The sequence below is a fragment of the Vigna unguiculata genome, chromosome 8, assembly GCF_004118075.2.
Source record: "Vigna unguiculata cultivar IT97K-499-35 chromosome 8, ASM411807v1, whole genome shotgun sequence".
NCBI lineage: Eukaryota > Viridiplantae > Streptophyta > Magnoliopsida > Fabales > Fabaceae > Vigna > Vigna unguiculata.
This window is the reverse complement of record NC_040286.1, coordinates 26,899,778-26,914,393: the sequence shown is the minus strand read 5'-3', so window position 1 is coordinate 26,914,393 and position 14,616 is coordinate 26,899,778. Positions and strand designations below refer to the sequence as shown.

At 31.7% G+C, this 14,616-nt stretch overlaps 2 protein-coding genes across 3 annotated transcripts; both read left to right on the top strand.

Annotated features, from left to right (window-relative positions):
• The first annotated feature begins 1,480 nt into the window (after nt 1-1,480).
• On the top strand, nt 1,481-2,762 carry LOC114195607 (transcription factor bHLH30-like). The gene is made up of 2 exons (XM_028086134.1): nt 1,481-1,896; nt 2,200-2,762. Exons 1-2 carry the CDS (start codon nt 1,666-1,668, stop codon nt 2,668-2,670), a joined length of 702 nt encoding a protein of 233 aa, XP_027941935.1. The 5' UTR covers nt 1,481-1,665; the 3' UTR covers nt 2,671-2,762.
• Nucleotides 2,763-9,271: 6,509 nt separating this feature from the next.
• Nucleotides 9,272-11,813, top strand: LOC114193553 (beta carbonic anhydrase 5, chloroplastic-like). 2 transcript variants are annotated; one of them, XM_028083395.1, is made up of 10 exons: nt 9,272-9,472; nt 9,573-9,700; nt 9,838-9,893; nt 10,059-10,211; nt 10,302-10,350; nt 10,430-10,543; nt 10,662-10,715; nt 10,904-10,986; nt 11,080-11,185; nt 11,342-11,813. In XM_028083395.1, the coding sequence occupies exons 1-10, from the start codon at nt 9,457-9,459 to the stop codon at nt 11,543-11,545; spliced, it is 963 nt and encodes a 320-aa protein (XP_027939196.1). In that variant the 5' UTR covers nt 9,272-9,456; the 3' UTR covers nt 11,546-11,813. The 2 variants fall into 2 exon arrangements, with proteins under 2 accessions (XP_027939196.1, XP_027939197.1); XM_028083396.1 differs by having other exon boundaries at nt 9,286-9,472; nt 9,551-9,700.
• The last annotated feature ends 2,803 nt before the right edge of the window (nt 11,814-14,616 follow it).

Here is a 14,616-nt window from a genome sequence, read left to right as displayed (position 1 = left end):
TTCTTTTTATACATTTACTGTCACAAAAAAGTAACCTAAACTGCTACACTAGCTACAAGGAAGGAATGTAGTAAGTAAGGTAAACCAATAGGTGGAGAAAGAAAGAATATATATATATATATGCATGTCAGTGAATAATGGACTCTCTCAATAATTAATCTGTCCATCCAACTTTATCTATTCTCTACTCTCACCTAATTAGAGCATCAGGGAAGGTATACATTAATGGCAAAACTCACAACATTTTTGGAACCATAGTTTTTTTTTTCTGTTATTTTCTATTAGTTTAATATAACAAGAATGATGTTGGAGTTATGTCAAGTGAGGTTTAATTCAGAATGTTTATATTAATTTTCTGTAACTTATATTTGAAGAGTGTTAAGTAAACACATTAAGATGGAAAAAAGAGAAATACTTGGGTGCATGACTGTGATATTCAAATATAAACCCTGATGTGTATACTAGGTTTTTTAAAGTGATTATTGTAAAGATTATGTTAACCAGGATTTATGAATTAATGTTAGGAGAGAGAAAAAGAAAAAGGGGGTGTGTGTGAAAGGGAAACGTTGAGTATATGAACGATAGTGCACAAACAGTATAGAGAATACAGAGAATACAGAAGAAGTGATCGAATCCAAGAAGTAAAAGAGGTTGTTGTCGGGTAAGCACATCGCTGTCTGGTTTTGATTCCGTTCAGAAGTTGGTGTCGGCGCCGGCTGCAGTAGTATACGTATGAGAGTATTAAAACAGTTGTTTTCCCCTTTGAAAATGATTGCATACTCTTCTTTTCCTTTTTCCACCAAACACCACCATTATTTCCACCCTTCAACCCTCACCAACATATTACCACATTTTTCTCCTCTCACTATCTCTTTCTCCACTTTTTTTCCAACATTAGTAGTAATCAACTCTTCTACTTCTTCTTATTATTCCCTAACCCTTTGCTATTTTCCACATGCATCATTAACTTATATCGTCCCACATTATATACATAAACTTTTAAGACACATATTTCATTTCAACAGAGAAAAAATTTGATCTTTTTTTACCGTATAAACATATTAGGATGCAGAAGGCGTGAAAGCACAGGCTAGGACGAAAACTACAGTGAAATTGATTTGAAAGGGATAATAAGGCATAGAAAAAGCCAGGAGTTTTGAAAATTCATTGTCTGCAAACAGGAAAATATAAAAAAATAAAAGAAAATAGAAAGGGTATAAGTGATTTAATTTCTGAAGAAAGTGTCTCCCGTTGTAGACAAATGTACAGGCACTAATTTATTCTCTGGTCTCTCAAAGGTCACAATCTTTCTCACTTCTCATTCCCATTCCTTCTTCTACCTCGGGCAACACAACACACCCTATTTTATTTTATTTATTTATTATTTATTTGTTTGTTTTTTAGCAACACAATAAAAATGTACCATTGTGTTCCACAACAGTTCAAACTTTACTCCCTCGATCCTCACCCAACTGTCTCTCATGTACACAATACGTACACACTAATTTCTACCTAAAAAGCTGCCCAACAATACACCGTATACCTAAGCCACCACAACGACAACGGACACTTCACACATCATCGTTACATCACCCTCTCCCCACTCCTTAAACCTCTTCATTCTCCACACACACCAACAACATTCATTGTAACACACGAAAAAACATGCTTCCCTTTCGGAGATTCTACGGGTTCCAGAGTTGGCTAGACCACGACTCTACGCACGTTCCCAACTCGATGATTAAAAGGGCAGTGGAGTTCGACGGCGCCAGATCAAAAGCGGAACGTAAATCAACGGAAGCGTGCAAGAGTCACAGGGAAGCCGAGAGGAGACGCAGACAGAGAATCAACTCTCACCTCTCCACCTTACGTTCGCTCCTTCCTAACGCCGCCAAGGTTATCCACAAAATGAAAAACATGTTCATTAATTATTATACAACTCACTTACTCACATGTTTCTCCATCACAATTTCCAAAAGAAATTTTTTAGAAAATTACATTAATTAATTTGTATAAGTTTTTTTTATATATCTTATTATCATTCTTTGTGTAGAACTCTTATTTTAACTTATGGGAAAATTTATGTATATATATTTTTTATCATAAATAAATGCACTTCTGGAAAAAATGTTCAGTTGGTGTGAATTTAGTTTCTGCATGGTAGGAGGGTAATAATGTAGTAAATTCTAACTTTTTTAGTCGGATAAAGCGTCATTGCTGGCGGAAGTTGTTGAGCACGTGAAACGGTTAAGGAAGCAGGCCGATGAAGTGGCGTGCGGGGACGGCGGCGAACCGGGTTTGGTTCCGTCTGAGGCGTGGCCGCTTCCCGGGGATTGCGACGAGGCGACGGTGAGTTGGTGCGAGGGGGAGGCGAATAGGGTGAAGGCGACGGTGTGCTGTGAGGACCGGGCCGGTCTGAACCGAGACGTGACACGGGCAATCCGGTCGGTTCGGGCAAAGCCGGTTCGCGCGGAAATGATGACGGTTGGGGGAAGGACGAAGAGTGTGGTGGTGGTGGAGTGGGGTGAAGAGGAGGTGGAGGTTGGGGCGCTGGAACGGGCTTTGAAGGCCGTGGTGGAGAATCGGGCTTTGGTGGGCTTAGGAATGGGCCCTGTTGTTTTGGGCCAGAAACGGGGTAGAGATTGTTGCGGTTCGCCTAGTTCTTGTTGAGACGAATGGGACACTCAGCTAGCGCTTAATTAGTTTTGTTTTACTTTTTTTATTTGGTATAAAAAATATTTAGATTTTAGTTATTTTTCTGATTGGAGATGCCGTTTTTATTTTATATAGGTAGATGATGCTTTGGTCTGTATTAGAATCTATAATTTATACTAATAATAATATAAATTATAATACTAATAGAATGAATAACATGGTAGTGTAAAGAAAGTACTATTAACATCAATGATTAATCTGAATTTATGTGGGCTTCCTATACAATGTAAGTTAACTACACTTACCACTCTCTCTCTCTCTCTCGGCTTTTTTTACCAGAAAATTTACCAATAAATGAAGATTTTTTAATTATGACTTTTAATAAATGATTGTTTAACTTTGGAGTTTAATTTAGTTGGAGTCTCATAATTCATAATAATGATTTTAAATGGATAGTCTTTAGAGAGAAAGTAAGAAATCTCCTTATTAGGGTTTGGTAAATGTTTTTGAAATTTAAAAGGATGTGTGTGTAATGTAAAAAAATGGCAATGTAGTGCTTTTACTTCTAGAACAAAACATATGATTCTGTAGAACTTGTTGCCTCCCTTTGCTAAGGAGGAAATGTTTGTCTTCCTATGACAGAGACAATGCATGTGTCCATGTTAGATGGTTTGATTAAACATTAAGTCATTAAATACTTCCTAAACATCATGCAAACTTAAATCACTTGTCTTTGGTTATATATATAATTTTCTTACGTCAACTTAGCAAAATTCTCACAAAAAGGTTCATTAGAACTGAAAATAATATAATTTTCAAAAATCAAAACTAAATGAAAGTTAGACTTGAAATATTTGTAAAACTATGTAATATCTATATTTTCTCTTGTAAAATTGTTTTATAATAAAAATTAATTGAGTTTTCACACCAAGTTGTAGAACTTGTTTTAAACTATAGAAAATATTGTTATATGATTAAACACATTTAAAAAATGTAACGTTCTCGAATCTAGAGTGTTGTTTTACATAAACTTCTTCCTTAATGAAATTATTGAAAAGAATGTTACTTATATCCATATAATATAGGTTCATATTAATATGATTAACAAATGAGAGAAAAATACATATAGCCTAGAATTTTGTGAATGGTGCATCAGGATCTATGTAGCCCATTCCTTTTTGCTATGAATACCTTGACCACTAGTCTAACATTTTTTCTTATACATGTTTCATCTAACTTTGCTCTAACAATAGTCTTATCTTTAGGCAGACATGCAAGTTTCTAGATGTAGTTAAAGGGGAACTATTTAAGTTCTTCTTGCATGGTTTGTACAAATTTTGTCATCTAGTGTTTTGTTGGCTTCATTTGAGATATGCAAACATAACTTCCTTAAAAGTTTAATTGTATCCTTATTCTTAGATTGCTAAGGATAACTTCAAATAAGTGATCTTTTAGGAGTTGTGCATTGTTTAATAGGTATGACACTAGTATGGTTACAAAATGTTTTAACAGAACTTGTTGGATGATACAATAATGCAATAAAGAAATAATAGAAAGATAATAAAGATTTTTTCTTTTAAATATGATTTTTGTCCTTAAACTTTTACACAAAGTTAGAATTTGTCATTTTCTTAAACTTTAATATATTTTGATTTCCAAATTTTGAAAAGAAATAAATATAATCTTTTTAACTCAATTGCGTTACATTTGTTTTTACATGTGACATTTGAGTTGTTCAAACCATTTGACACATTTTAATTCAAATCTCAACTTAGAATATTGTTTAGATGACTATATTCATTCATTTTTAAATTTGAAAAATTAAAATGTATCAAAGTTTAAGACATGAACAAATTCTAATTTGTTTACATATTTAACCATTTTTATTATACTAATTCATTTAAACAAAATTTCTATAATTATACAAATTACATAACTATTTTTACGGTGACTTCCAACTTACATAAATATATACTGTTCAGTGTTATTCTTATCTCCTACTGATATAAATAACTCAATTTTCTTTATTACAATAGACTTTTACACATAAAATTCCTAACTTTTACACATAAAATTAAAATTTAAAAAAAATCCTATTCAATTATAAAAAATAAAAATAACATTTTAGCACAATAATACAATAGACTCTCGTTCAATTTTATTTTGCCTTTGAACAACAATTCAATTTAGTTACATAATAAGGTCAAACCTAAATTAAAAAGTAATTAAAAATTTATTATCTTAAGAACAATTACTTAAATCTTAAAAAAAAATTAAGAAATTAAACATTATATTATTAAAGATATAAATATTAAAAAATCTTTTGTCTTTTGTTTTTCAATTTAGTCTTCTTAGGTTTGAATTTGATTTTTTTTAAATAGCTTTTTAAGCTTTCTTTTTATTTAAATTGGCGATAACAATATTGAGAAGCAATATATATATATATATATATATATATATATTTATTGTACCGTCCTGGTCGTTCAAGATTCAACCCGATTCACGAAAGTCTGAGTCTAGGAATTTAGGCCTAATTGATATTTTACTAAGATATTTTTTATATGAGATATTTTGGGTTAGTCGGTTATGATATTTGTAACTGTTTTGCCTATAAATAAGAGATTAACCCTTAGGGTCAGGGGGACAATTTTCTGGCTTCAGTATGCTCTTTACTGTACGTTAAGTCAGGAAGATTCTTATAACTTCTATCTTCGGTAAAATTATTAAACTTTTTGCCGGAACAATACATAAAATATTGCTCTTGCTAGACACCTAATCGATTTGAAATCGGACGGACGTCGGCAAGAACATTTGGCGTCCACCGTGGGGCCTCGGGAAAACAGATTCCCAGGCCCTATCAACAGAGAAAATGACCACACGATGATGAGAAACCCTCCGAGGCGGGAAATCACGCTCGAGAGGACGTTTCACCCGAACCCATCACCAGGAAATGCTGCAACGCCGTCAATAATGAAAGCGGATTTGCATCACCTCCCCACACTGTCGTTCAACGGCCGCTATCGTTGATAGTGTTTTGTCCACCACAAAACGCGCCAGTGAACCCGAAATCGCGACTCCAAAATGCAAACCGATCACAAGCATGCAGACCATAAACTTTCCCCAACACCGTCCAATCTGTGCTGGCCATCCTTATTCAACTGCTTTTGAGACCTATCATCGTCAACACGAACCAATAGATTGTGTTCGGATGGATGAAAAGCTGAATCAGGAATTCGTGCAATCCACCAAATCCCTAAAACATTGTAGGGTTCGTGTCCATGGTTGCGGAAATTAGGGGAAGCTACAATGAATACAACCACAAAAATCTCTGTCTGTGGCAGCTCAGCGACTACAACAGAATAATCTTCATCGATTTTGAGATCATCCTCCTTCGGAACAGCGAGGACCTTCAAACAGCACTTTCGGCGTATCGTGTATTTCGCACAATGAGACTAGAGGTTTCTGATAGAGGTGTTAGTGGAGTCGAAAGTGTCATTAGACGTGTGGAGTGAGAAACCGAAAATTCTGGAAACTGCGACCACGATCTGAACAGTACCGCGCATTAAGGAAGGTTCATTTTCTTATGCTTTAATATTAAAGGCTTAAATAGTCATGTGGTCCTAGTTTTGGTCGACTTTTTTCACTTTGGTCCTACTTTTGAAATTGTTTTCAGTTTGGTCCTACTTTTTGTTATATTTTTTCAATCAAGTCCTTTTTGCTAACACCATTAAAATAGTTAACGGATGTGAACAGTAACCGCCACGTGTCATTTTGTGATTTTTTTGATTTTTTTTAATATTTTTTTAATATTTTTTAATTTTTTTTAAAATTTTTTTAAATTTTTTTTTTAATTTAAAAAAAATGTACACGTGTCAAGCCCATATCATGCCACGTGTCATTTTTGTGATTTTTTATTTTTTTAATTTTAAAAAAATCCACGTGTCAAGCTAATATCATGCCACGTGTCAGAGTTAGTTTTTTATATTCAATTTGGTCCCAATATTCGTTAATTATTTTCAATTTGGTCCTAATTTTTTTTAAAATTTAACATTTTTGTTCCTCTTCAAATTGAGACAAAATTTAATTTGTATATATTAAAATGCATATTTTTGTTAAATATTTTTAATTTAGAATTAGCGTTAGTTTAAAATTAAAACGAAGAAAAGTAATAACACCATTAATTTAAAATTTTAAGAGGTTAAAAATATTTAATTTTAAACCAACTCTAATTTTAAATTAAAAATATTTAATAAAAATATGTAGTTTAATAAGAATATTCATATAACTGCAATTAAGCCACATTTATATACAAATTATATTTTGTCTTTGGAGAGGAAAAAAATACTAAACTAAAAAAAAAACTAGGACCAAATTGAAAACAAATAACGAATATTATGACCAAATTGAATATAAAAATATGATTCTGACACGTGACATGATATTAGCTTGACATGTGGATTTTTTTTTAATTAAAAAAATTAAATTAAAAAAAAATCAATAATGACACATGGCATAATATGAGCTTGACACGTGTACATTTTAAAAAAAAATAAAAAAATTTAAAAAAAATTTAAAAAATTAAAAAAAAAAATTTAAAAAAATCAAAAAAATCACAAAATGACACGTGGCAGTTACTGTTCACATCCGTTAACGATTTAGACGGAGTTAACGGAAAGGAGTTGATTGAAAAAATATAACGAAAAGTAGGACCAAATTGAAAACAATTTCAAAAGTAGGATCAAAGTGAAAAAAGTCGACCAAAACTAGGACCAAATGACTATTTAAGCCAATATTAAAATATAAACACTATTATTTTTCGTAGCTATAATTAAATTTCAAACTAAACTTTTGTATAAAAAACGGTACACAGATTCCACTGTATCTTCGCTTGATTGATAAAAGTAAGTTACTTTTAAGTAAAATAATATTTGGAAAAATTAATTTTATTAAATGATACATAAAAATATGTCATTTTAAAAATACTTATAAAACTTCTTATATGTAAGAATGATTTATTTCAAAATGTCATACAATTCGGAGGTAACTTTTTATATGGCAGTTTAGAAAAAATGATTTTAGAAAAATTGATTTCACAAAACAATACAAAAAACAGTATTTAAAAAAAAGAAAAAAAAATTACATAAAAAAATCATTTATAAAACTTTTTATGCATAACAATTATTTATCTTAATTTATAAATTTATTTCAATAAATATTATCATTAATATATATAATTTGAGTTGTATTATATGAATGACTAACCTTGATTTGATAGTTACGTTCAAAATTCATTCATGATATCAATTCGACAAAACTCGAGCATGGTTTGGGGGCGGTGAAGAGCCGTCTAAAGCGACGATCTAAGCACGGCTTGGGGGCGGTGAAGAGCCGTCTAAAGCGACGACCCAAGCACGACTTGGGGGCAGTGAAGAGCCGTCTAAAACGACGACCCAAGCACGACTTGAGGGCGGTGAAGAGCCGTCTAAAGCGACGACCCAAACTTGGCTTGGAGACGGTGAAGAGGCATTAATGACCCCCGAAAGACCATGACTTCTTTTCTCAGCCTTTACGCCTCAGATATTGATGCTCAAGGCTAGGGAGCTGTGTACCGTCCTAGTCGTTCAAGGCCCGACCCGATTCACGAAAGTCTATGAGTCTAGGAATTTGGGCCTAATTGATATTTTACTAAGATATTTTTTATATGAGATATTTTAGGTCAGTCGGTTATGATATTTGTAACTGTTTTGCTTATAAATAAGAGATTAACCCTTAGGGTCAGTGGGGACAATTTTCTGGCTTCAGTATGCTCTTTACTGTACGTTAAGTCAGGAAGATTCTTATAACTTCTATCTTTGGTAAAATTATTAAACTTTTTGCCGGAACAAAACATAAAATATTACTCTTGCTAGACACCTAATCGATTTGAAATCGAACGGACGTCGACAAGAACATATATATATATATATATATATATATATAATCCAAGCTACTCATTAATATTTAATCTCGAGTTTAATATTTCTACGTGAGAGGCTCTCTTAGAGATTCCATACTGATTATAGATAAGATGAGTTTATAGTATACACGTGAATAAAACCTCACCTTATAAGGGTTGAGTTAACCTTAAAGATTCACTAATAGTATTAAAGTAATGAGTTAGAGTCTCCTATCAAAAATTTGTTATTTATTGAGTACAAATTTTACTTTACAAAATTGGCTTTGAGGTTTATATAAATAGAAATTGGTCACATAAGTGGATTGAACTTAAGTCACACACATATATATATATATATATATATATATATATATATATATATATATATATATATATATATATATATATATATATATATAATCCCTTCCATAACATAGAAAACACCTATATTAATTACAATTTTATAACTAGAATATATATGTATAATAGAAAAAATAAACTGAAGTTGGTCACGTAACAACTTGACTTTTCCGTCTCTATTATATAATTTTCTGAACAACATTTTCTTAATCGAAAGAAAGATTGACACGAGGATAAGGAAGATAGCGTTGCCAACTATGAAAGAGAGCGAAGAGACAATAATGGACATAGCATAACGTAGATAATGTCTGGCTGATGGGAAGTCCAACAAAATGGGATAACTTCATGGCACGTGTAACCACAGAGGACAAGTCTCTTTAATTCAGTGTTTTCCATGTCATCCTATCACTATATCCTCATCGTTTTTCCCATTAACAACCACTGTGCATCAAAGGAGTTTGCATTTTGTGATCACCACCATTTGTTGCAGAGAAGAGAATCAAGAGATGGTTTGGCCAATTAGTGAGTACCAATTTTCCATTGCCTTCTCCACAAATTTTCTTGTTATAATTCTTTCGTGTGATTAAGTTCAGAATGCAGTTTAATTGCTGATGCATTGCAGGGTCCAGAATAAGTTCACTTCTCTCTGCAAATTCACCTTTAGTGGCTTCACACGTCTATGAATCATGGTGGTTCTCACGCTTTTCGGGTCCACCCACCTCCTCCTTAACAAGGCCTTGGCCAAAATTTGTGAGTTTTTCCATCATCAACAAGTTACCTTTTTAGCTGTTTGATGCTGTTGATCAAAAGTTACTTCATCGTAGTTTTTTCTCAGATGTTTGTTTGTTTGTTTCTGATTTTGCTGTTTTTCCCTGTTGGGTTTTTAGATGGATTGGATTCAGATGGATCGTTGCCGTACAGCAGCATCATTGCCTTCGATCGAGTAAGTTGGCGTGGTGTTTGTGATATTGCCTTCATGAATTTTGCTGAACCTTTTTATATAAACTTTTCTTTGACCAATCTGTGGCAAATTGTGGGTTTGGCTCAATTATTTGTGTGGGAAGTAACATGTGACTTCAACTGTATCATTTTTCTTCATTAACTTTAGGGAGAAACAAACAGAGGATCCTGGTTATTGTGTCAGACTCGATGGAGAAAACAAAGGTCTTGATAAAGGGAATATGTCTGAAACTGATGACTATCAGAATTTGTTTGGTTTAATGAAACAGAGGTTTATGAGTTTCAAGAACCAGAAATACATGTAAGTGTCGGAATTTAGATTTATTTCATGTTCACAAAAAATTGTCTCTTGTTGGTATAGTTTCTTATAAGCTATATTTCTTCTAGACAGTAAAGAGTTGGAGCATTTTCAAGCTCTTGCTGAAGCTCAATCTCCAAAGGTGATAACAAATGTCTGAGTTGTTCATTTTAGCTTAATTTATTGGGTATGCTGGTCTTAACTGATAAATCCAAATACAGTTTATGGTAATTGCTTGTGCAGACTCTAGGGTATGCCCCTCTAACATATTAGGATTCCAACCTGGAGATGCCTTTATGATACGTAACATTGCCAATCTTGTACCTCCCATGAAGGTATTACCATAATTGCTACCTTTTTTTTCTTGCCTAATTAAGTAATGGGAGCTTCAAACCAATGTTAATTTCTATTTTCCTCTCATCATTTTCTATGTTTTCTTATGTTGGAGGACAGAGTGGACCATCAGAATGTAATGCTGCACTTCAGTTTGCAGTAACTACTCTTCAGGTTTGCATTTATTTATAATGCTGTTGTCTTTGTAATAATCAATCATACATGCTGTGCCAGAATTCCTAAGACAAGAATTTCAGAACATGCTGTCTAAAATTGAGAGTTTGATTAAGGAATGTCCCTTTGTGGTGGAAGTTCATAGCCTAAATAACTGAGTAATTCATAATGGTTGCTGAAATTTTTAGGTTGAGAATATATTAGTCATTGGTCATAGTAGCTGTGCTGGAATTGAAACTTTGATGAATATGCAGGATGATACAAAATCAAGGTATCTATCTCTAACAACTACTAAATTTTTACTTGACCATTAAACTAGTTCTTTTTATATCTCTAATTCTCATTCGTGTTCATCCATTCCAAGAAACTTCGTACACAAGTGGGTTGCCAATGGAGAACTTGCCAAACTGAAGACAACAGCAGCCACAGCACATCTTAGCTTTGATCAGCAATGCAGATTCTGTGAGAAGGTATCCATCATATACTGCATTATGCTTAGCCAAATTCTGTGAAGTTACAGAAACTTCAATTAGCTGAAACACAATTGCTTATACTTGAAATAGCTGTGTCACCAAATAAGTTATTCCAAAGTCTATTTAAAGTGAAGTGCCCTCAACTTTTTGCAGGAATCTATTAACCAATCATTACTGAACTTGCTGAGTTATCCTTGGATAGAAGATAGAGTGAGAAGAGAGTTGCTTTCTCTTCATGGAGGATACTATAATTTCAACAATTGCTCTTTTGAGAAATGGACCCTTGATTTTGAAAGATGCAATGTTAAAGAAGAAGGGAGCAGTTATGTTGTTAAAGAACAAGATTTCTGGTGCTGACTTTGCTATACCAAGAAGCTTGAAACATATCATTCATGAGGGTGAAGTCAAATTCAATTGCACTTTACATTATACAACTCAATAAATCATATGTTGCTAGAAAATGAATAAAAAACATTAGATGATTGATGCTTAATGCAGTGCCAGCTTTCTCATGTACAAATCAGAAGAAAAAGTCACTCTATCTATACCAGTGTTTCTCTTCTTCTAAATCTTGTTTTTCAGTTTCATTACCATTAATAAAGCAATTTTATAGTTGAATGTCAAATGGGTTCTGATATCAGTTTTCTTTTTAAAACATTATTTAGAGGTTAAAAACAGTTTAGCTAGAATAAAATAGTTATAATTTTATAAAAAAGACTTGATGATATTTTATTTTTGTTTAATTCTTATAGTTCTAATTTTAATTTAATCTTGATGCATAACATTATTTTCTGCAAAGAGTTAAATTAAATACGATTGAAAATATACTTCATCTATTGTCATGCATAGAACGTTAAAACGTAAAACATCTCCCACATTAAAAAGATATTTCTATTAGTGTGGAGATTTCTCATAAAAAGTATTGATCATAACAAATCTATGTTAAAATTTTATATTTTAGAATTAGTCAAAATATATAACAAAAATATATATATATATATATATATATATATATATATATATATATATATATATATATGTATATTATATATGTAATATAGTCAATAAATAAGAGCTCAATATTGCAATATAGGAATATTATCTAAGAATATTACAAGTCATCCAATAATCAATATCTAAGCGAAAATATTTGAAGCAATTTTTATTGAATATGTTCATCTTTTTCTACATGTATCTTAAACAATTATAAAAAGAAAACATAAAAAGGATTGATGTTTTGTAAATCTTATCCATCTTAATAAACTTAATTTATAATTAAAAAAATAATTGTTTTTTATAATTTTAACTATAACTGAATCTCACATTATCAACCATGAGTCTATATCCAACTTCTCTAGATCAATTATGAACATCAAAGTTACTTAAAAAGTAATATAGGTGTTTCTCAATTTTGAAGAGAATAATATGAAAAGAAAACAAAGAAAGAGAATAATATGAAAAGAAAACAAAGAAAGGATAGATGTCTTTGTTAGTTTTATCAATCTTAATAAACTTAGTCTATAATTAAAAAATAATTGGATTTTATGACTTGAATTATAATTGAATTTCACACTATCAAACATATGGATCTATGTCCAACTCCTATAGATCAATTATGAATGTCAATGTTACTTAAGAAGTGATATAGGTGTTTCTCAAATTTTGAAGAGAGTTATTTCTCTCTTACTTTTCTGATTGTGTACATTGAATACATAATCCTTCTGCACAATCACTGGAATCCAACTAAACAATTTTAGAAATAAAAATAAAATATATAGAATTTGAACCCAATAAATACATAGTTATAATTAATAAAAATAATTCAAAAAATTTCTTAAAATATCTCAACAATAATCAAATCTGAAACTTCCTAAAATATATTGAGAGTCCCCCTTAAGCTAATGAGTATGTGTTTTCCATTTCGAACTTGGATATTGCTGCTTTTGCTTACTTGAGGAACATACATGTGTCACTAATTTTTGTAACCATTGGATTCCATAACCATGCCATGATCATGGAGTCTTCTTCATCCTATGACTTGAATTTAGGATCATCTTCCACAAGGGCATCATCAATTAAATGACTAATACTTCCTTTTCCTTTCAAAATGGTCTTAATGAGTTGTGACCACTTGAGATATTTTTTCCTAGGTTGAATGAGCATTATGCAATTCTCTTGCTTTAGAGGGATTTTCTCCATTTTCCATTTCAACCATTACAAATATGTGCAATTAAGGCACAAAGAGGGAATAACGAATCTAGACACATAATGAACCTCAATGTAAAATGAATTTGAACACAAAATGAATTTGAATGCAAAATGAATTTGGACACAAAATATAGTGTAGTAATAGAGGTTGCCATATAGCAATGAAGACTGAAATAAAGGCTAAAGAAGCACAACAAGGAATGTTATGTTTTTGGGTTTGCACAACAATGAAGGTTGCGCTTTACGGTTTGCTCAACAATGAAGGTAGTATGGAACCATTGGATTTTGTAACCATGTCATGATCACAAAGTCCTCTTCATCCCATGACTTAAGTTTAGGATCATCTTCCACAAGGACATCATCAATTAAATGACTAAAATTTCCTTTCACTTTCAAAATGGTCTTAATGAGTTGTGATCACTTGAGATAATTTTCTCATTCAACCAATAGGTCTTAATGAGCAATTCTCTTGCATTGTATAGCTTATTTCCATTTTCCATTTCAGCCATTACAAATATGTTCAATTAAGGCACAAAGAGGGAAGAATGAATCTGGACACATAATGAACCTGGATGCAAAATGAATCTAGATACAAAATATAGTGCAATAATAGAAGTTGTAAAATGGCAATGCAATAGAGACTAAAGAAGCACAACAAATAATGTTGTGTTTTAAGGTTTGCACAATAATGAAGAATATGTTTTAGGATTTGCTGAGTAATGAAGGTTGTAATGAAAGTTTCATTTTAGGGTTTACACAAAATGAAGGTTGCGTCTGAAGTTTATGCAACAATGAAGGTTGCATTTCAAGGTTTATGCAGCATTGAAGGCTACAATTAAACCACACAATTAGATAGGCTCCCAAGGATCAAGAGCTTTGATATCATCTTAAGTTTTGAAGAGAGATTTTTTCTCTTACTTTTCTCAATATACACATCGAATATATCTACATAAATCCTTTCGAACATTTTTAGAATCCTATCAGACAATTTTAGAAATAAAAAAATATAATTTAAACCAAATAAATGCATAACTATAATTAATAAGAATAATATTATGAATTTCCTAAAATATCTCAATAGGAATCAAATATGAAACTACCTAAAGTAGCTTGACAATGTTTAAGTATTGTTTCTGCATAAACAATAATAGAATATCAGGGAACAAAAATCATATTTTACCCCAATCACTGACTTTTCGGACTAGTTACTCCTCGATTTG